This window comes from Mesoplodon densirostris, chromosome 4, assembly GCF_025265405.1.
Source record: "Mesoplodon densirostris isolate mMesDen1 chromosome 4, mMesDen1 primary haplotype, whole genome shotgun sequence".
In the NCBI taxonomy this organism is placed as follows: domain Eukaryota; kingdom Metazoa; phylum Chordata; class Mammalia; order Artiodactyla; family Ziphiidae; genus Mesoplodon; species Mesoplodon densirostris.
The window spans coordinates 110,480,064-110,503,419 of record NC_082664.1 but is presented as its reverse complement, the minus strand read 5'-3'; the positions used below and the strand labels follow the sequence as shown (position 1 = coordinate 110,503,419).

The following is a 23,356-nucleotide window of genomic DNA, read 5'->3' as shown; positions in this document are numbered from 1 at the left end:
TGTTGCTTTCAAGTTTTTTTCTTTGACTTTAGTTTCAGAAGTTTGACTATGATGTGTATTAGTGTGGATTTCTTTGGGCTTACTGATTTAGGATTTACTCAACTTCTTGAATCTATAGATTTTGGTCATATTTAGGACGTTTGACCAATTATTACTTTGAATACTTTTTCTGCCCCATCCTCTTTCTCGTCTTCTTTCCTGACTCAAATGACATGAATATTAGATCTTTTGTTGTATTCCCACAAGTACTGAGGCTCTTTTCACTTTTTTCTATTACATCTGTGTATGGTCACAGGCCCCTCCAGATGGCTGTTCCCTTGTTCTCTGTATATCCCTTGCCTGACCAGTGCCTGCTTCACCTACACCCTACTCATATGACTGGCCTACATACTTGCCCCAGGCCCCAGCTAATGACTGTTCTAGCTTTAGATAAGAACTCTCCACTCTGCTTATCAAAGGGGTGGTGAGGGACAGACCCCTCTGCTGGTTTCCCTGGTAACCAATGAGGTAACCTGATACAATTTCCCCCTATAACTGGCAATATCTCCTTCCACCCCGGGAGCAAAGACAGCCTCGTGTCCTGTCCGCCATCCGCCAAACATGGTGGGGTGTCACTCCAGGACCTTGCTTCAGAGGTGTAAGTTCCCCCATCCATTAAATCGTTGATGTTTCTGTCACTGGCTCTTTCTTCAGTCTTAAGGATGGGCAAGTAGAGGCCTTGTAGACCCGCAGGGTGCAGCCCAACAATCTGTTTTTCAGATAACTTAATTTTGATTGTTCTATCTTTAATTTTACTGATTCTTTCTTTTGTCCCCTCCATCTTTCTGATGAGCTCATTTACTGAGCTTCTTATTATGGTTATCGTTTTCTTTAATTTTATGTGTCAACTTGACTGGGCCACACGATGCCCAGATATTTGGTCAAACCTTATTGTAGGCATGCATGTGAGGATATTTTTGGATAAGATTAGCATTTAAATTGGTTGACTGAGTAAAGCAGATTGCCCTCTCTAATGTGGATGGGCCTCGTTCAATCAGTTGAAGACCTGAAGAGAAAAGAAGGGCTGACCTTCCCATGGTTAAGAGGAAACTCCTCCTGCCTGATTGCCTTGAGCAGGAATGTTGGTCTTTTCCTTCCATGCAAACTGAAACAGCTCTTCTTGGGTCTGCAGCCTAACAGTTCTCAGACTGGAACTACACCATCAGTTCTCCTGGGTCTTCAACTTGCTGATTGAAGATCTTGGGACTTCTCAGCTCCCATTATTGCATGAGACAATGCCTTATAATAAACCATGTATGTATGTGTGTGTGTGTGTCTCTCTATATATATAAATATATATGTATATATATGTGTGTGTGTATATATATATACATATATATATGTAAATATATGTATATGTATATGTGTCTATATATAGAGAGAGAGAGACACACACACATATATGTATATATATCCTATTGTTTCTGTTTCTCTGGAGAACCCTGACTAATACAGATTTTGGTTATGAGATGTGGGTGCTACTGTAGCAAATACCTGGAAATGTGGATGTGGCTTTAGAACTGGGTAATTGATAGAGGCTGGAGAGTTTTGTGGTGCATGTTAGAAAAAGCCAAGATTGCTATGAAGGGACTGTTGGGTGAAACATGAACGTTAAAGGAGATACTGGTAAGGGCTCAGAAAGAAAAAAGGGAGCTAGAGAGAAACCTTTCTTCTTCTTAGAGAATACCCAAAGAATCATGAACAGAATGCTGGTTGAAACTTGGATGTTAAAGATCTTCTGGTGAGGTCTCAGACAGAAATGTGGGACAGATTATTGGAAAGTGGAGGAAAGACGCTGCTTGTTATGAACTGGCAAAGCACTTGACTACAATGTGTTCCAGTGTTTTGTGGAAGGTAGACCTTGTGAACAATGAAATTGGTTATTTAGTTGAGAAGATTTCTAAGGAAAGTGCTGGAGGAGTGGCTTGGTTCCTCTTGACAGCTTAATAGTGAAATGTGAAAGACAGGAGCTGAATTAAAGAAGGAATTGTTAAGACAAAACAAAAAATGAAAAAAAAAACAGAACTTAAAGATTTGGAAAATTCTCATACTCATATTGCAAAAAAAGAGGAAGTTTCTTCAGGAGAGAACACCAAATAAAAAGGTTACCCATGGTGTTACTGGCCATCTCAATAGAAGGCAGGAAGAAAGACCCCAAAGGCAATTCAGAGACCATCAGGGCTGCCAGTCCCACCCCAGGTGCAGAGTGCACAGGCCCAGGGGGCCAGACAGCCTCCAACTGGGCTTCAAAGGGCAGGGCTGCCACCTAGCAGAGCCCTGGGTGCCACGCCTTGCAGGGCAATGGGCATGAGGCTGCTGCCTCAGAACACTGAACCAAGGAGAATTATTCTCAAGCCTTAAGATCTAACGGAACTTGCCCTGCTAGGTTTTGGACTTGCTTGGGACTTGTCACTCCTTATTTCCTTCCACATTCTCCCTTTTGGAACGGGAATGTCTATCCTATACCCATCCCACCATTGTATTTTGGAAGCAAATAAGTTGTTTCACAAGTTCACAGCTGGAGAGGAATTTTGCCTCAGGATGAATTGAGTCTAGATGATATTTAGATGAGACTTTTGACCTTAGATGTTAGAGTTGATTCTTGGAATGAGTTAAGACTTTGGGGATACTGGGATGAAATGAATGTATTTTGCATGTGAGAAGGACATGAATTTTGTGGGGCCAGTGGTAGAACACTATTGACTGAATTATGTCCCCCCAAAATTCATATTTTGAAACCCTAATCTCTAATGTTACTGTATTTGAAAATAGAGCCTTTGTAATTAAAGTTAATTCAAGTCATAAAGGTAGAACCCTCATCTGGTAGGATTGATGCCTTTATAAGTAAAGGAAGAGAGAAATCTCTCTCTGTCTCCACATGTATGCAATGAAGAGAGGCCATGTGAGAACACAGTGAGAAGGCAGCCCTCTGTAAGCCAGGACAAGAGTCCTCACCAGAAATTGAATCTGCTAACATCTTGATCTTGGACTTTCCAGCCTCCAGAACTGTGAGAAAATAAATTTTGATTGTTTAAGCCAATCAGTCTATGGTATTTTGTTATGGTAGCCCAAGCAGACCAACACAAGTGCTAAAACTTCTCTTTGGTTTTTTTTTCTCTCTTCTGTTTCTTTGCTGAGACTTTCTATTTTTTCACCTGTTTCAAGCATGTTTGTAATTGGTTGTTGCAACATCTTATGGTGGCTGCTTCAAACATTCTTTTTTAAAAAGGATTTTTAAAAAGTAATTTTTTAAAAGGTAATTCTGACATCTCTGTCATATTTTCTTTGGCATCTATTGATTTTTTAAAAAATTCAGTTTGATCTTCCTGGTTGTTGTTAGGACACATGTTTTTTTATTGGAACCTGAACATTTTGTGTATTATGTTATGACAATCTGGATTTTATTGAAACCTTCTATTTTAGCTAGATTTTTAAAACCACTGCTCTGGCAGGGAAAGGTGCAGCACGGCCTCATTACTGCCAGGTGGGCTTCCCTTCAGCCTGCACTGACACAGGGGTGACTGGGCTCTTGCTCCTGCTGGGTGGACGCAGGACTCCGAGCTCTATACAGGTCTTCACTGACACTATGTGGGGTAGGGTGGACTTGGGGTGGCAGGAGTCTGAGCCTCCACTAAGCTTCCTGTGATGCAGCCCCAGCAAGGAGCAGGAGGACATGCTCCTGCTGATTAGGGTGGGGGTCCAGGCTCCCCACTTGGCCTCTAGCCCACTATGGAGAATTGGCATCAGTGCTGCCCAGCAAGGATGGAAGCCCCGCTCCCTCGCGTTGGACCTTCGCTGATACATGCTGAGTGTGAAAGCCTAGGCTCTCCACTCTCTTTGCTGGCCTGGGGTGGGGTAGGGCAACATCTTTTCTGTGGTATTTGACTGGAGTCGAGTGATATTTTCTGTCTTTATAGGCTGACCCTTTCCTGCTCCTTTCATGTGGTGTCCAGAGTTAGTAGTTGTTACCTACTAACAGCAACTCAGCCATTACTGGCAAGGAACTTCCTTCGATTCTGAGGGTTTCCTTTTATATTGCTTCTATAATTCCAAAGGAATTTGGGGGATTAGGAGAAATAAGTATGTGTGATGAGCCAAAAATTAAGTTAGATGGGAATAATTCATTTTTTTCAAACTATGATCTTCAAACACCATGGAGAGATAAAACATACATTTATTTGAGGGAAGTAGTATAATGGAAAGGGACTCTCACTAGGATTTATTTAAACCACTTACTGACATCGGATAGCTGTGCACATCAGTAGTTGGGACAAAGCCTTCAAAAGATCCCTAGGGCACCTCACTTGGGAATCACTGATTCATGTCTCTAAGAGGAAAATTAGTTGTATAACTTAAAATTATGCTACTCTTTGTACCTGAAAGTTATGCTCTTCATTTCATCAAAGGTAAAAACACTAAAAGTCAAAGATTGTTATTTTTTCATCATTAGTTAAATAAATTCAAGTCAATGTGATATTCAGATTTAATGGCAATGGTGTGCCGGGCAGGAGCACAAAAGCAATTTTTGGTGAAAAAAAGTATGTGAGCTTTTAACCCTTCTTCCTATCATCTCATATTCAACAACTCACCAGCTGCAGTTATATCATTTATCATATTCAAAGCTAAAGTATGCATCTGATAGGATCTTTTCATTTCAACATTCAACCAAACAAAACAAGATCAGTTTATATATATATATATATATAAATTTATTCACTTCTTGAACTCCATAGAGAGACAAAACCAATATAACCATTTCTTCAACTCAGTAGAGATATTGAACTCTCATGCCAAATTTCTTTTTATCTGCCTGATATTTGAAGACTGGTTTGAAATAGATGAGATCACTTATTTATATTTGCTCTTATTATCATTACTATGATATTCAAGGCAGTTTAAAAGATTTTTCTGATATATCATGTTTGCATACAATTGATCAAGAGCTAGAAAACTGCATAAACTTCACCTTTCCTCAGCTTGTATGGTTTCAGCTCAGGACTTAATAGGTTTAAGAGAAGAAATGCTATTCAATGAAGTGTTTTTCTTACTTGTCTTTCATCTTTTGGATTTACTAAAAATAGCTGCTTGGCCAAGTAGTTCACTTCTACCATCAGCATCGGAGCCTGCAGAGGCTAAATGTGATAGTATAATGAGTTTCAAATTACCCAATCCAACAGTTCTCTGCTATTAGGAGACAAAGCAATGCAAACAATCATCATTATTCTAACGAGCCACATGCTCTGGCTTCTCTAATGCAGAGCTGGATTAACAGACATTCTGTTATTGCTATCTCCTCTCTCAAGAATTCAAACAGTTGTTGAAATGAGCTCTGACTTATAGAGGGATACTTCCCAGTACATAAGGAAATTCCTTAAATATAATGGCATGGCTTACATTTGGAAGCAAATGCTTAAACAAATCAAGACCATTTAGAAGAGAAAAAAACCCAATATTTTGTTCATTTTATTTGTGAAATGGTGCCTTAAGTATTAGATTAAGTCATGAGAAAACATCTGGATTCATGAAAATATATTCTATATTAGACATGGTCACTGTTTCGGTGGATCTCCAGTAGAGAGAATTTCAGACCGTTGGGGGTAAATGTCATAGGGGTAAGCTGTCAGCGCATTCAGACATGTGGGATTACAACTCCACTCCTGCCTTTGTCATGCCCAATACGGAGTGCCTCAGCTCACCTGTCGGTGGTCTAGAGTGCACGTTTAGGAGTGCCTGATGTGAGGTCTTAGAAATACATTGAAGTTTTGTCTGTGTTGTGCGTTAGTTAACCTTGATTACTATCTAACAGCTTTGTCGGGTGTGCTCTGCACTCAGCACTCTGCTAGGTGCAGTGAGAAAAAGAAGCATGACCGGTGCTCAAGGAGCTGATGATTGACATGTTAGATAATCAGGTTAAAACCCTTGTGAAACTGAAGGCCATTAGGGGAACCTCCTCATGAGGGTCATATTTTGAACTGAGCCTGGAAGGATTTGGATAGAAGAAGGCATAATGGATATAAGGACAAATCACAAATGACAGGTGATCAGTTAGTGGAGGACACCCTTTGGGGAAGTGACAGGACAGTGTTACAACCCAGATAGGAAGGGCCTTAAATCCCAAAGTGTAAAAGTAGTAGGCAGAGCAGTGATGTTGTGGAGTAAGGGGAGGATGTGCTGAAATCACTATTTTGGAAGTGAAACCAAGCACTTGGAATGCCATGAAGCAGTAGAAGTGATGAGAGCCGAGAGCAGGGTGGTGGCCGGTGTGACAAGTAGATTTTGAGATGGACTCTGGGCGCGTGTATAAGAGTCAAAGATGGCATCATGATTTTAAGACCAGGTGACTTGGAAAATACTATTTTCTATGAGAAATTGGAAGTAATTAGAAGGAACTGCTGATTTGAATGTATAAAAAGCTAATCAGTTTATGTGAGGGTAAGAAAGTACATGGAGGGATTTCCTCCTCATACTCCCGGCCTTTGACCTGCCTCTCACTCTTCTTCACAAAGGAAGCAGCTTTTCTGCTGGGAGGGTGACAGTCCTTTGTCCTTCTTTCCTGATTTGGTCCCATGTAAGTCTATAGACACAGAGAGCATGGTCTCTTGACTCTCCCTCAGACCAGCCGAGACAGTGACCCCAAGTAATTTTACAAGAACCTGACTGTGGGGTGGTGATGGGCCATGTGACTAGCAAATCTCAGGCTTCCAGTGTCGCTTCCTGGGTAACAGGGCAGCAGTGTTATCTGTTCATCTCCATCTGCAGAGAGCTGCACTCACTTCCCAGTTGATTCTGGGCAAGGAAAGTGGCCTGGCAAAGCCCCACTGATCTAATTGTTACCTGCTTAATTGAAAGCAGGGATATTGGTTATGCAATAGGCCATTAGAAATAATGTAACCACAGACATTTATATTTTACAAATTTTCTAATTTAGATTATGGAATCAATGTGTCAGGTATTGACTTGGTTTTCAGCTCAAGAGACTGAGACTCGGTACCGTTGAGGATGGGCAGGTCACGCAGGTGATGGGTGGTGAGGTCACCTGGGGCAGGTACTCTGCCCGTTCCCACCTCCAGTTTTAGAAGAGGGAGGAAGGCTGAGGACATGGGTGTCAGAGAACTGCAATCCTGTACGTTTTACAAATCACCAAAATTCCAATTACATCCTAACCTGCATTTCTTCTAACGCCAAAGGCAGTGAATGCACAGAGTAAAAGAGGTTTCCTCACTGGTTACTGGCAGTTCCTGGGTGTCTATGCAGCCTGTCAGATAAGACTAACCAGTGGTCCTCACACACTGGGTTTGCTTTTGGCAGACAGTTAGAAAGTGAATTCATGTAGAAAGATCTTCTCACAAGACTGGATTTGACACCAAGCAAAACTTCTTTCCAACCTATGGCTATGTTTCTTATAACTACTATTTATTTATAACTGTGTGTCAGGCATGTGCTAAATACTTGACATTCATGAATACACTTTACCCTTAAGCACCCCTAGGTTGTTTCCCTCAATCTGCAGATGAGGAAGTAGAGCTTTGAGCATAAAGAGGTTGTTGAAGATCATCCCATAGTGAAGGTCAGATATGTTTCTCTCTTAGTTAGGCAAAAACTCATCGCTTCTAAAAGGCCTTGGAAATAAGGGGTTGATGTGCCATTGTGGCCTTTTATTCAGGACTTGCAGTGCCAGAAGTGGACAGACAGGAAATGTCAACCCAGGGACAGAGCTGCTCTGAAAGCAGTGATGAATTCCCAAGTTAGTTGTGGATGAAAATGTTTCAAACCTTCTTGCCTGGCTCCGCTGATGTGTGGTTGGAGGAAGGCAAGCATTATGTTTCTGGAGCTCTAAATCATGACAGATGATGGCAGGCATGGTAAACTTGATGGCCTTGTTTACTGTCGTCCCCAGATAAGAGATAGGCTGCCACACCTCTGACACACAGAGAAGAATTTAGTGTTGCTAAATGCCCAAGCAGAAAGGCACATCAGTGCCTCATTTATTCCCATCCTTAATTTGATGGCGAGAGCAGAGCCCACGGTGTTGAAGTGACGTGCCGGAGGCCGCACTCGTAGCTGCTGTTATCAATGCCATTAACATCATCAATATCAATAGGCCATTTAATATTTACAGTTTGAAAAACCAGAGGATATAAATTATTAATATACATTGTAGGTGACATTCATACATCACTCTGTGATTTCAAGTAACTTTTATCTAGTTATAATTATTGTTTTATTGGGTCCTTATTGTAAGATAAGTATTATTATCCACCCCCACCCCACCCCCCAACAATGGAGAAAAAGGCTTGGAGGAGCCTGCAGGTTACCTGCGAGCCTGCAGGTAACAGAACCAACCTCTCCCCAGCCACTGATCCCTGCAGGACAGAAATGCTTCCCTGGTCAGTGCACCTCTTAGACCCAGAGCACAAGGACAGCCACCCCCAGTCCCACAGAGGAGAGTGATGCCCAGCCTGAAGTCAGGACCGTGTCCCCAGCAGTCCAGTCTGCATGCCCACATCTGTGCCTCCACCACCCCACAGGTCCCACCTGCATCCCCACATTCTCAGTCGACTTCCCTCCAGGCCACCCGAGGGGGCACCTGCCCCACTTTCCCAAATGCCTCACTTGTCCCGAGTGTCCTCCCTCTTCAGTGTGTTGCCAGCTCTTTGCCCTCTTTCCCCTCTTCCTTGAGGATGCCGGGCACTGAGTAGGTAGCTCCATGGGGGAGGGGGAGGGGGAGGGGGGAAGCATAGTTTTCTGTGCTCCGTACTCTCTTTTTTTTTTTTTTTTTTTTTTTCTTTTTTTGCGGTATGCGGGCCTCTCACTGTTGTGGCCTCTCCCGTTGCGGAGCACAGGCTCCGGACGCGCAGGCCCAGCGGCCATGGCTCACGGGCCCAGCCGCTCCGCGGCATATGGGATCCTCCCAGACCGGGGCACGAACCCGTATCCCCTGCATCGGCAGGCGGACTCTCAACCACTGCGCCACCAGGGAGGCCCCTCTTTTTTTTTCTATTTCTTTTTTTATTGAGGTATAATTGACATATAACATTACTTCAGATGTACAACATAATGATTTTTTAAAATAGTTTTACATCTTTATTGGAGTATAATTGCTTTACAATGGTGTGTTAGTTTCTGCTTTATAACAAAGTGAATCAGTTATACATATACATATGTTCCCATATATCCTCCCTCTTGCATCTCCCTCCCACCTTCCCTATACCATTCCTCTAGGTGGTCAAAAAGCACTGAGTTGATCTCCCTGAGCTCTGCGGCTGCTTCCCACTAGCTATCTATTTTATGTTTGGTAGTGTATATATGTCCATGCCACTCTCTCACTTTGTCACAGATTACCCTTCCCCTTCCCCATATCCTCAAGTCCATTCTCTAGTAGGCCTGTGTCTTTATACAGGTCTTACCCCTAGGTTCTTCATGACATTTTTTTTTCTTGAATTCCATATATATGTGTTAGCATACGGTATTTGTCTTTCTCATTCTGACTTACATCTCTCTGTATGACAGACTGTAGGTCTATCCACCTCATTACAAATAGCTCAATTTCGTTTCTTTTAATGGCTGAGTAATATTCCATTGTATACATGTGCCACATCTTCTTTATCCATTCATCCGATGATGGACACTTAGGTTGTTTCCATCTCCTGGCTATTGTAAATAGAGCTGCAATGAACATTTTGGTACATGACTCTTTTTGAATTATGGTTCTCTCAGGGTATATGCCCAGTAGTGGGATTGCTGGGTCATATGGTAGTTCTATTTGTAGTTTTTTAAGTAACCTTCATACTGTTCTCCATAGTGGCTGTATCAATTTACATTCCCACCAACAGTGCAAGAGGGTTCCTTTTTCTCCACACCCTCTCCAGCATTTATTCTTTCTAGATTTTTTGATGATGGCCATTCTGACTGGTGTGAGATGATATCTCATTGTAGTTTTGATTTGCATTTCTCTAATGATTAATGATGTTGAGCATTCTTTCATGTGTTTGTTGGCCATCTGTATATCTTCTTTGGAGAAATGTCTATTTAGGTCTTCTGCCCATTTTTGGATTGGGTTGTTTGATTTTTTGTTATTGAGCTGCAAGTGCCACTTGTAAATTTTGGAGATTAATCCTTTGCCAGTTGTTTCATCTGCAAATATTTTCTCCCATTCTGAGGGTTGTCTTTTGGTCTTGTTTATGGTGTCCTTTGCTGTGAAAAAGCTTTGAAGTTTCATTAGGTCCCATTTGTTTATTTTTGTTTTTATTTCCATTTCTCTAGGAGGTGGGTCAAAAAGGTTCTTGCTGTGATTTATGTCATAGAGTGTTCTGCCTGTGTTTTCCTCTAAGAGTTTGATAGTTTCTGGCCTTACATTTAGGTCCTTAATCCATTTTGAGCTTATTTTTGTGTATGGTGTTAGGGACTGTTCTAATCTCATACTTTTACATGTACCTGTCCAGTTTTCCCAGCGCCACTTACTGAAGAGGCTGTCCTTTCTCCAATGTACATTCCTGCCTCCTTTATCAAAGATAAGGTGACCATATGTGCATGGGTTGATCTCTGGGCTTTCTATCCTGTTCCATTGATCTATCTTTCTGTTTTTGTGCCAGTACCACACTGTCTTGATTACTGTAGCTTTGTAGTATAGTCTGAAGTCAGGGAGCCTGATTCCTCCAGCTCCGTTGTTCGTTCTCAAGATTGCTTTGGCTATTTGGGGTCTTTTGTTTTTCCAAACAAATTTTGAAATTTTTTGTTCTAATTCTGTGAAAAATGCCAGTGGTAGTTTGATAGGGATTGCATTGAATCTGTAGATTGCTTTGGGTAGTAGAGTCATTTTCACAATATTGATTCTTCCAATCCAGGAGCATGGTATATCTCTCCATCTATTTGTATCATCTTTAATTTCTTTCATCAGTGTCTTATAATTTTCTGCATACAGGTCTTTTGTCTCCTTAGGTAGGTTTATTCCTAGATATTTTATTCTTTTTGTTGCAATGGTAAATGGGAGTGTTTTCTTGATTTAATTTTCAGATTTTTCATCATTAGTGTACAGGAATGCCAGAGATTTCTGTGCATTAATTTTGTATCCTGCTACTTTACCAAATTCATTGATTAGCTCTAGTAGTTTTCTGGTAGAATCTTTAGGATTCTCTATGTAGAGTATCATGTCATCTGCAAACAGTGACAGCTTTACTTCTTCTTTTCCAATTTGGATTCCTTTTATTTCCTTTTCTTCTCTGATTGCTATGGCTAAAACTTCCAAAACTAAGTTGAATAAGAGTGGTGAGAGTGGGCAGCCTTGTGTTGTTCCTGATCTTAGTGGAAATGGTTTCAGTTTTTCACCATTGAGGACAATGTTGGCTGTGGGTTTGTCATATATGGCCTTTATTATGTTGAAGAAAGTTCCCTCTATGCCTACTTTCTGCAGGGTTTTTATCATAAATGGGTGTTGAATTTTGTCGAAAGCTTTCTCTGCATCTATTGAGATGATCATATGGTTTTTCTCCTTCAACTTGTTAATATGGTGTATCACATTGATTGATTTGCGTATATTGAAGAATCTTTGCATTCCTGGAATAAACCCCACTTGATCATGGTGTATGATCCTCTTGATGTGCTGTTGGGTTCTGTTTGCTAGTATTTTGTTGAGGATTTCTGCATCTATGTTCATCGGTGATATTGGCCTGCAGTTTTCTTTCTTTGTGACATCTTTGTCTTCTTTTGGTATCAGGGTGTTGGTGGCCTCATAGAATGAGTTTGGGAGTGTTCCTCCCTCTGCTATAGTTTGGAAGAGTTTGAGAAGGATAGGTGTTAGCTCTTCTCTAAATGTTTGATAGAATTCACCTGTGAAGCCATCTGGTCCTGGGCTTTGGTTTGTTGGAAGATTTTTAATCACAGTTTCAATTTCAGTGCTTGTAATTGGTCTGTTCATATTTTCTATTTCTTCCTGATTCAGTCTTGGCAGGTTGTGCATTTCTAAGAATTTGTCCATTTCTTCCAGGTTGCCCAGTTTATTGGCATAGAGTTACTTGTAGTAATCTCTTGTGATCTTTTGTATTTCTTCAGTGTCAGTTGTTACTTCTCCTTTTTCATTTGTAAATCTACTGATTTGAGTCCTCTCCCTTTTTTTCTTGATGAGTCTGGCTAATGGTTTATTAATTTTATTTATCTTCTCAAAGAACCAGCTTTTAGTTTTATTGATCTGCTATCATTTCCTTCGTTTCTTTTTCATTTATTTCTGCTCTCATCTTTATGATTTCTTTCCTTCTGCTAACTTTGGGTTTTTTTTTGTTGTTGTTCTTTCTCTAATTGCTTTAGGTGCAAGGTTAAGTTTTTTATTCAAGATGTTTCCTGTTTCTTAAGGTAGGATTGTATTGCTATAAACTTCCCTCTTAGAACTGCTTTTGCTGCATCCCATACGTTTTGGGTCGTCATGTCTCCATTGTCATTTGTTTCTAGGTATTTTTTTTATGTCCTCTTTGATTTCTTCAGTGATCCGTTCGTTAGTAAGTAGTGTATTGTTTAGCCTCCATGTGTTTGTAGTTTTTACAGATCTTTTCCTGTAATTGATGTCTAGTCTCATAGCATTGTGATTGGAGAAGATACTTGATACAATTTCAATTTTCTTAAATTTACCAAGGCTTAATTTGTGACCCAAGATATGATCTATCCTGGAGAATGTTCCATGAGCTCTTGAGAAAAATGTGTGTTCTGTTGTTTTTGGATGGAATGTCCTATAAATATCAATTAAGTCCATCTTGTTTAATGTATCATTTAAAGCTTGTTTCCTTATTTATTTTCATTTTGGATGATCTGTCCATTGGTGAAAGTGGGGTATTAAAGTCCCCTACTATGAATGTGTTACTGTCGATTTGCCCTTTTATGGCTGTTAGCATTTGCCTTATGTATTGAGGTGCTCCTATGTTGGGTGAATAAATATTTACAATTGTTATATCTTCTTCTTGGATTGTTCCCTTGCTCATTATGTAGTGTCCTTCTTTGTCTCTTCTAGTAGTCTTTATTTTAAAGTCTATGTTGTCTGATATGAGAATTGCTACTCCAGCTTTCTTTTGGTTTCCATTTGCATGGAATATCTTTTTCCATCCCCTTACATTAAGTCTGTATGTGTCTCTAGGTCTGAAGTGGGTCTCTTGTAGACAGCATATATATGGGTCTTGTTTTTGTATCCATTCAGCCAGTCTGTGTCTTTTGATGGGAGCATTTAATCCATTTACATTTAAGGTAATTATCGATATGTATGTTCTTATTCCCATTTTCTTAATTGTTTTGGGTTTGTTATTGTAGGTCTTTTCCTTCTGTTGTGTTTCTTGCCTAGAGAAGTTCCTTTAGCATTTGTTATGAAGCTGGTTTGGTGGCGCTGAACTCTCTCAGCTTTTGCTTGTTTGTAAAGGTTTCAATATCTCCATCAAATGTGAATGAGTTCCTTGCTGGGTAGAGTAATCTTGGTTATTGGTTTTTCTCCTTCATCACTTTAAATATGTCCTGCCAGTCCATTCTGGCTTGCAGAGTTTCTGCTGGAAGATCAGCTGTTAAGCTTATGGGGATTCCCTTGTGTGTTATTTGTTGTTTTTCCCTTGCTGCTTTTAATATGTTTTGTTTGTATTTAATTTTTGACAGTTTGATTAATATATGTCTTGGCGTGTTTCTCCTTGGATTTATCCTGTATGGGACTCTCTGTGCTTCCTGGACTTAATTAACTATGTCCTTTCCCATATTAGGGAAGTTTTCAATTATAATCTCTTCAAATATTTTCTCAGTCCCTTTCTTTTTCTCTTCTTCTTCTGGAACCCCTAAAATTTGAATGTTGGTTCATTTAAAGTTGTCCCAGAGGTCTCTGAGACTGTCCTCAGTTCTTTTCATTCTTTTTTCTTTATTCTGCTCTGTAGTAGTTATTTCCACTATTTTATCTTCCTGGTCACTTATCCGTTCTTCTGCCTCAGTTATTCTCCTATTGATCTCTTCTAGAGTATTTTTAATTTCATTTATTGTGTTGTTCATCATTGCTTGTTTCATCTTTAGTTCTTCTAGGTCTTGATAAATGTTTCTTGCATTTTCTCTATTCTATTTCCAAGATTTTGGATCATGTTTACTATCATTATTCTGAATTCTTTTTCAGGTAGACTGCCTATTTCCTCCTCATTTGTTAGGTCTGGTGGGTTTTTGTCTTACTCCTTCATTTGCTGTGTGTTTTTCTGTCTTCTCATTTTGCTTATCTTACTGTGTTTGGGGTCTCCTTTTTGCAGGCTGAAGGTTTGTAGTTCCCGTTTTTTTTTTTTTTTTGGTGTCTGTCCCCAGTGGCTAAAGTTGGTTCAGTGGGTTTTGTAGCCTTCCTGGTGGAGGGGACTAGTGCCTGTGTTCTGGTGGATGAGGCTGGATCTTGTCTTTCTGGTGGGCAGGTCCACATCTGGTGGTGTGTTTTGGGGTGTCTGTAGAGTTATTATGATTTTAGGCAGCCTTTCTGCTAATGGGTGGGGTTGTGTTCCTGTCTTGCTAGTTGTTTGGCATAGGGTGTCCAGCACTGTGGCTTGCTGGTCGTTGAGTGAACCTGGGTGTTGGTGTTGAGATGGAGATCTCTGGGAGATTTTTGCCATTTGATATTACGTGGAGCTGGGAGGTCTTCTGTGGACCAGTGTCCTGAAGTTGGCTCTCCCACCTCAGAGGCACAGCACTGATTCCTGGCTGTAGCACCAAGAGCCTTTCATCCACGCGGCTCAGAATAAAAGGGAGAAAAAGTAGAAAGAAAGGAAGAAAGTAAGAGGATAAAAGAAAATAAATTAAAGTAAGATAAAATAAAATAAAGTTATTAAAATAAAAAATAATTATTAAGAAAAAGAAATTTTTTAAGTAAAAAAAAAAAGGAGGGATAGAACTCTAGGAGAAATGGTGAAAGCAAAGCTATACAGACAAAGTCACACACAGAAGCATACACATACACACTCACAAAAAGAGGAAAAGGGGAAGAAATCATAAATCTTGCTCTCAAAGTCCACCTCCTCAATTTGGGATGATTCTTTGTCTATTCAGGTATTCCACAGATGCAGGGTACACCAAGTTGATTGTGGAGATTTAATCCGCTGCTCCTGAGGCTGCTGGGAGAGATTTCCCTCTTCTTTGTTTGCACAGCTCCCGGGGCTCAGCTTTGGATTTGGCCCCACCTGTGCGTGTAGGTCGCCGGAGGGCATCTGTTCTTTGCTCAGACAGGACGGGGTTAAAGGAGCTGCTGATTCGGGGGCTCTGGCTCACTCAGGCCGGGGGGAGGGAGGGGCACGATGCGGGGCGAGCCTGCGGCGGCAGAGGCCAGCATGACTTTGCACCAGCCTGAGGCGTGCCGTGCGTTCTCCCGGGGAAGTTGTCCCTGGATCCCGGGACCCTGGAGTGGCGGGCTACACAGGCTCCCTGGAAGGGAGGTGTGGATAGTGACCTGCGCTCACACACAGGCTTCTTAGTGGCGGCAGCAGCAGCCTTAGCGTCTCATGCCCGTCTCTGTGGTCCGCGCTGTTAGCTGCGGCTCACGCCCGTCTCTGGAGCTCCTTTAAGCAGCGCTCTTAATCCCCTCTCCTCACGCACCAGGAAACAAAGAGAGAAGAAAAAGTCTCTTGCCTCTTCGGCAGGTCCAGACTTTTCCCCGGACTCCCTCCCGGCTAGCCGTGGTGCACTAACGCCTTCAGGCTATGTTCACACCGCCAGTCCTCTCACTGCGCTCTGACCGAAGCCCGAGCCTCAGCTCCCAGCCCCGCCCGCCCTGGAGGGAGAACAGACAAGCCTCTTGGGCTGGTGAGTGCTGGTCGCACTGATCCTCTGTGCAGAAATCTCTCCACTTTGCCATCTGCACCCCTGTTGCTGCACTCTTCTCCGCGGCACCGAAGCTCCCCCACTCAGCCACCCGCAGTCTCCGGCCGCGAAGGGGCTTGTAGTGTGTGGAAACCTTTCCTCCTTCACGGCTCCCTCCCACTGGTGCAGGTCCCGTCCCTATTCTTTTGTCTCTGTTTATTCTTTTTTCTTTTGCCCTACCGAGGTACGTGGGGAGTTTCTTGCCTTTTGGGAGGTGTGAGGTCTTCTGCCAGCGTTCAGTAGGTGTTCTGTAGGAGTTGTTCCACGTATAGATGAATTTCTGATGTATCTGTGGGGAGGAAGGTGATCTCCGCACCTTACTCTTACGCCATCTTCCCCGGGCCTCCCCCGTACTCTCTTTAGATACATGTCTGTGCTCCCAGTCTTTCCTGACTCTCAGAACTGCCCTGGTCACTGAGACCTATTGCCCCAAGGTTTGAGCTTCTTTTTCCTTTTGAGCTTTGGGATTCACGTTTCCCAACCCACTCACATCTTCCAGAGGTTATGGGGGCCCCCTTAACTCTTTTGGCCAGGGTACAGACTCACGGCCCACGTGTCGATTGGGACTGGAGTGGGGGTTGTTAGTGGGACATTGGCAGCCCTCCTCACTGCAAATGTAGCCAAGAAGGGGGAGGCCAGCTTCACAGTGCAGCAGCTCTGCCTGCCATGAGGCAGAGGAGCTGGGGGAAGATGCAGGACAGTGGCACAGGACAACAGGGGCACAAGCTGCCTGAGCCAGTCTGGGGACTGCCAGGAAATGCTGCCTCATCACCATGTACCGTCCACTCCATACCCACAGCCCCAGCTAGAATCCAGTGTGGCCACTCTGCTCAAGTCCATGTCTCAGTACCATGGCCCTTCAATATTCAGGGTCCTGTAGCATCTAAATAACAGGAAGATAGAAATCTCTTGTCTTTTATGGGGAACTCAGGGCACCATCCAAGTCTCAGCATATGCCTGGTGGTGTCTGTGACCAGACACTTAGAAAGCAGCTTGCCAGGGTGGAGCACATCGTCAGGCCTCACCTCCCTCATCCCCAGCCATGTTCCCCCAGTAGAGAAGGGAAATTACAGCAGAATGGACTGTGTTGGGTAGCTCCAGTGCTGTCCATGTGAAATCAACACTTCTGTAATACCTGAAACTTGGAAATGGTAGGTCATGCTAATTTAAATAAAACATGACAAGAACACTCAACCTCCATCTGCTGTGTAAGTCAAGTGTAGCATCCATGTTATTCCATTGACTGCTGTATCTGGTCTACTCTATTTACGTCCTTCTATTTCATGTCTTACTAATATGCAGATGAACATTGGAATCATGTCACTAATTCTCAGGGTTCTGACCACCCCCTCACCGAGCAGTCTTCTGATAAGTTGGGATCCCATATGGCTTTGCTCAGAGACAGGATACACTGGTTTTTGGAACCATGTTGAGTAACACACATCTGGAGGGAGAATGTCTAGCACAAGAAAGAAAGTGATACAACTTCACTGAAAGATATTTCAACCTAGAAGACTACTTTGTGTTGCTCTCAGCTCATACATTAGAAGTCAGAAATGCTCTGTGACTGGGAATGCCTGGGGTGCTCATCTGGGCCCATACTACGCATGATGGCCCCTCAGATATTCCCTGACCAGAGGCAACGCTGAGGCTGGACTGGCCTTTGTGGTTCCTATTACGATTGCAAGGCATTCTTAGCAACAACCACCAGGGAACTTTGAAAAAACAAGGCTTATTACTCAAAGGTCTCAGAGGGCACACAACACGCCCAGGGCCACACAGCACTGTCATGGGTAAGGGAGAGAGAAAGAGCGCAGACCCAGGGCTCTACCCTTATTGGGGTCCAGGGTCGGGTGCTTAGGGTTTCACCAGTTCAATCTTTATTGGCAAATTTAAAACATAAGAACAGGAATTGGGCACTCTAACTAGGGAGAAGTGAGGTCATCAAATGACCAGTTATCTAGGTCACCTTGGGCTTTCTAGAAGGGGAACTGCATGGGTGGACTTGCCCTTTATCTAGTAGTGTAGCTGGGAATATGCCTATGTGAGGTGGATGCCTTTTAAATAGTTGCCTCGGCAATGGAAAACTTAATGCCAGGCACTTACAGTACAATCAAAAAGGCTTACTGTCAGGCACTTTCACTCCAAAGACCTAAATACACATCAAGTCTGTGATAAAAAGACTCCATACCATAAGATGTCATGTCTCCCCAATCTGTAATCTATAGATCCAATTCATGTCCAACATAAATTTCATCAGAGTATTTTTGGGAAAGCCTGATGAGCGGATTCTAACACGTATATGGATGAGCAAAGGATCAAGAACAGCCAGGGCCCCATGAGGAAGAAAAGGGGGCACCTTGCCCTTCCAGCTGTTCTTGTCTAGAATTCTAAAGTCTGCATAGTTAAGACAGGGGAGATTGAAATTGGGGTAGAAAAAAGGAGCAGAACAGAGAATCCCGCAAGAGAGAACCCATGCCTGATGAAGACCTTACTTGTCAGAACAGGCCCTGCAAGTACGTGGGTGGGAGGGACGGCTTAATGATTTCGGTGGGAGCACCAAAAACCACATGGAGAAGATCTGACTGGATGCTTGTGTAGGAAAATATATACAGAAGTCAACTCTCTGTGATCAAGGCCCTAATGGTTAAAGATGGAGCATTCCAGCTTTGATACAGGAAGGCCTCTGAAATAAGATGAAGAAAGATTAAAAGGTTGATAGATTTGACTAACTTAACATACCATGTATCAAAAAATTAAAAAAAAATGAACAAAGTGAAATAGCCACAAACTTGGAGAAGACGTTTGCAGCACATGGAGCAAAAAAATATGTATATCAGAATATATTTGAAAACATGAATCGAATGGGTAAAAAACACAAAACAGATTTCACAAAGAAAACACAGGCAAGGCAAAAAAAGCCCCTTTGTTTAGTGCTGTCTGCCCAGAAGGTACAACTACAAAGCAAACAATGCAATGATTATCATAAAGTTCAGAATACCACCTGTGGGGAGAAAGTGAGCCTTTGGTGAGTCGTGCGCAGAGGGCCTAGAAGGTTCTGACATTTTCCTCTGTGTTAAGCTCAGTGTTTGCTACATACATGCTTGTTTTATTATTTTCCAAGTGTTACGTATACACTTTTGCACATAAGGCAAGAATAAGGAAGTGATGTGCACTAGCAAAGAAACTCCCACACTTAGTGGGAACACGGCTCATTACTAATGTGACTGCTTCTGGCTCCTTCTGTGGAGACCTCTGATCACGCGTGTAGTCCTGCTTGTCTGCCCCAGCGATGGCCACACCAGGAGCCCATTTGCAGTGCCGGGCACCAGCCCTGCCTGGTGGAGTCCCAGAGCCTGCTGTCCTGCTTAGGGATGCCTTCCCTGCCAGCCCATCCCATCTCCTGAGACGTCTGCCGAGGCCTCCCTGTGAGGGTGCACGGGTTCTGTTCCATCTGGAGTTGGCGTCAGGCTGCGAGCCAAGCACACAGCCTTGTCCAGAAGGCATTGGGTGCTGTGTGTGGCAGCTGGGAAGATGCACAGGTTTGTACTACAGAGTGGGTGTGCGGGTTTACCTTCAGGGCCCTCAAGAGCCATGGGGAACACTTGAGCTCCCCTGTTCCTTAAAGCCAACTGCTCCTCTAGAAGTGCTCTTGCCGAGGTGAACAGATGCCACGAGGCCCCGAGGCCGCTTCTCGGCTGTCCTCTGAAGCCTGTGACACAAGCCCCTGGGAAGCACACTCCCCATGTCCTCCCACTGCAGTGGCCGCTGCGCCAGTGGCTCTGCAGCTCCCTCCTCACCTTCCCAACCTCTAGGCCCTGCAGCGCACCCCCCCTCCACCAACATTCACTCTGCAGGTGACCCTGTCACCAGCCCCTGCTTCAAGTGACATCTGTGTGCCGATGCCTCAAGGAGTCACATCCTCACCAGGGACCACTCCCATGAACTCCTGACTTGTGTGGCCCACTGTCTGCTCAGCATCCCGAGGAGACCTCTCATAGGCCTCTCAACTCTGAAATGTCAGCACCTGAATGCTGCTCTTTCCTCAGAAGCTGGGTTGTTCCAGAATCTTTGCCATCCTAGAGTGCAAATGACCCGTCCAGATGCCTGGTTTGGTCACCCTCTTCCTCTCACAGCTCACATCTGATTTGTTAGCTGATTGGATGACCCTTTCCTTTAAAATGTATCCCTATTTTCTCCTCTTTTTACCACTTCCAGCCACTATCATCTTTCACCTGAATTATTTTAATATTGCCCTAAGCACTCTCCTGTTTCTGTTCTTTCCCCCCCTGCATTCTAGTCTCCTATCTCAGCCAGATGGGTCCTTTTACAGCATGAACTAGGCTATGTCACTTACTTGCTTATCCCCGCCACCCCCCTTCCTGGCTAGCTCAGAGTAAAAGGCAAAGCCTTAAATAGCCTTGAGGCAACGTTTATCTCGTCTTTTCCTCTGCCCTCTGCTGTCTACCCTGTCCAGCCACACTGCCCACCTGCCTTCTCCTCAGGCATTGTAGGCACACTCTTGCCCCAGGACATGTGCACCTGCAGGGCCCTTTTCTGGGATACATGTCCTTCTGACAACCATGTGGCAGGCTCCTGCACAGTCCTTGGGTCTCTTACGTTATGCCTTCCCAGATTACCTTATTTAAAAGAGCACCTCTTTCCTCTTCATAGCTTATATTTCTCCATAGCACTTACTACCACCTCACATGTAACATGTCTTACGTATATTTGTCTCCCTCCTCTGGGAGAAAGTCTTCTGCTTAGCAGTCCATCTACCTGTTCCAGTTTTCTACTGCCATGACAAATTATCACAAACTTAGCAATTTAATTGAAGCAACACATTTATTAAGTAACCTTACTGTAGTGATCATTTTGCAGTATGTATCAATACATGTATAAAATCATGATGCTGTACACTTTAAACTTATACAATGATACATGTTAATTATATCTCAATAATTAAAAACTTATATTATCTTATAGTTCTGTAGGTCAGAATACAGTGGATTTGCCTGGTGTTTCAGCTCTGGGTCTCCCACGGCCAGAATCATCATGTCAGTAGGGCTGCTTTCCCTTCTGGAGGCTCTGGGGGCAAATCCACATCCAGCCTCTCTCAGGCTGCTGGCAGGATTCAGTTCCATGGGTTGTAGGTTGAGGTCCCTGTCTCCTGCTGGCTGTCACCTGAGGGAGTCATTCTTGCTTTCTATGGGCTGCCCACATGCCTTGGCTCATGGCCCCTTCCTCCACCTTCAAAACCAGCAATGGCAGTCGAGTCCTTTCTTTCTGCTTCGAATCTCTCTGAGCTGGGTCTCTCTGACTGGCCCCAGCTGGAGAAAGTTCTCTGTTTTTAAAGGCTCGAGTGATTATATGGGGTCCACTGGGATCATCTAGGATAATCTCCTGATTTTAAGCCCATAGCTTTAATTCCATTTTGCACAGTGCCTTTTGCTGTGTAAGGTAACAGTCACAGGTGTGACACCAGGGGTAAAGTTTCTGCCTTCTGCACCACCCTCCCACCAGGACAGCATGGACAACAGGGCAACAAGTGCCTTCTGAAAAGAGAGACCTTTATAGTAGCTGATGTGGTCAGATGCTGCTCCAAGTTGTTAGAATCAAAAACGAACAGAGGGGGCTTCCCTGGTGGCGCAGTGGTTGGGAGTCCGCCTGCCGATGCAGGGGACACGGGTTCGTGCCCCTATCCCGGAGGATCCCGCGTGCCGCGGAGCGGCTGGGCCCGCGAGCCATGGCCGCGGAGCCTGTGTGTCCGGAGCCTGTGCTCCGCAACGGGAGAGGCCACAGCAGTGAGAGGCCCGCGTACAGCAAAAAAAAAAAAAAAAAAAAAACGAACAGAGGGAATTCCCTGGTGGCACAGTGGTTAAGAATCTGCCTGCCAATGCAGGAGACACGGGTTCAGTCCCTGGTCCGGGAAGATCTCACATGCCGCAGAAGCCCACATACTAAAGCCCACACTCTGCAACAAGAGAAGCCACCACAATGAGAAGCCTGCGCACCGCAACGAAGAGTAGCCCCTGCTCGCCGCAACTAGAGAAAGCCCACACGCAGCAACGAAGACCCAACGCAACCAAAAATAAATAAATAATTAAAAACAAAAACAAAAACAGAGACCAGACTTGAAAATTCCCTGAGCAGACAACCAGTTTAGTCCTACAAACAAAGCTTAATTTCGCTTATTTTGTAAGGCTAACTTGACCTGGGTCATTTCTTCCTTATGCCTCTGAAAATCATAAGCAAAACTTAAACTGTTTCCCAAGGTTGATATGAGGTAAATACTGACCATTTCCCTATCATTTAAGAAAATTCTGATACTGTAACCAGCACTGTGAAGAATAAACAAACCATCACCACTTTCCCACTCTACAAGATGCTTTGCAACAGTGTACCCCTGAGCCTCAATCCATGTTATGGTTTGAGTGCTCCCGGTTTCCAAACTGTCTTTTTGGTGTGTATTCATTACTTCTTGGGTGATTCATTGTTCTTACTTTGACTGTTTGTGAACTGTTGACAAGGCACTCTATGCATTACATCCTTACAGAGCTCTTGTAATGACAACAGGAGCCCTAAGAGCTGGGAGAGCCCCAGGCCCTGTGGTCTCAGGCCCGTGCAACAGTGAACCCTGAACAGAAGATACCCCGTAGGAAGCACTGGGCCCGGTTTCTGAGCACTCTGCCCTTTAGAAATGAGAAGGGCCTGAACTGTGGTGCTGTCTGCCCTGGTCTGACTGCCTGTACTTTCTTTAGGTCATTTAACTTTGCCTTTCTAATCATCTCTCTTACTACTTTTATAAACATCGTTGGTTGTGCCACGCTGCAAATGATTCCATGTTTACATCCCTTTTTTCTCCCCCATACAGATGCATATCCTAATTCCGAAGTTGTCTATGTCTGGACCAATGGCACAACCAAGTCAGTGGTGGTGGCAGAAGATGGCTCCAGGCTAAACCAGTACCACCTGATGGGGCAGACAGTGGGCACAGAGAACATCAGCACCAGCACAGGTAAGCCTCACCCCCCATTCAGGGGCGCACACCCTGGGAGAGCCCAGGACTCTCCTTAGCTGCCCGGGCCTGTCGTGCTGTGCTGGCCACAAGGAGCCTTCCACATCGGGCCCCCTCCCTCCAGCCGCACATGGAGGCATCAGCTGTGGCATCCTGGCATTAAGGGTCATGAGAGGCATTAATCTGAGGTGCATTTGCCTCCATGTGAGCAGCCCTGGTGACCGCAGGCCCTGGCCGGAGGCCTCATGGACCTACTTATATAACATAGTCTTGCCCAAGCACTGAGACATGAGGGCAGCAGCCTCTGCAGGAAAGGTAGAGAGCTTCCTGCAAATACTCTCATTTACTTGTTCTGCTATCTCCCCACTTTGAACATTTCAGAGGTTTTCCTGGGGTTGAATTTGGGAAAGCACAACCGGGCAGCCTAGAAATAGCCGAGGCCTTAGCAGGTGCTGTCACACCCGC

General features: G+C 43.8%; 1 protein-coding gene across 1 annotated transcript in view; it reads left to right on the top strand.

The window, feature by feature from the left end:
* Nucleotides 1-23,356, top strand: part of GABRA5 (gamma-aminobutyric acid type A receptor subunit alpha5) — a 103,417-nt gene that overhangs the window by 63,614 nt on the left and 16,447 nt on the right. The window contains exon 9 of the mRNA XM_060095103.1: nt 22,748-22,891. Within this exon, the coding sequence (XP_059951086.1) occupies nt 22,748-22,891 (144 nt within the window). The remainder of the gene's footprint in view (nt 1-22,747; nt 22,892-23,356) is intronic.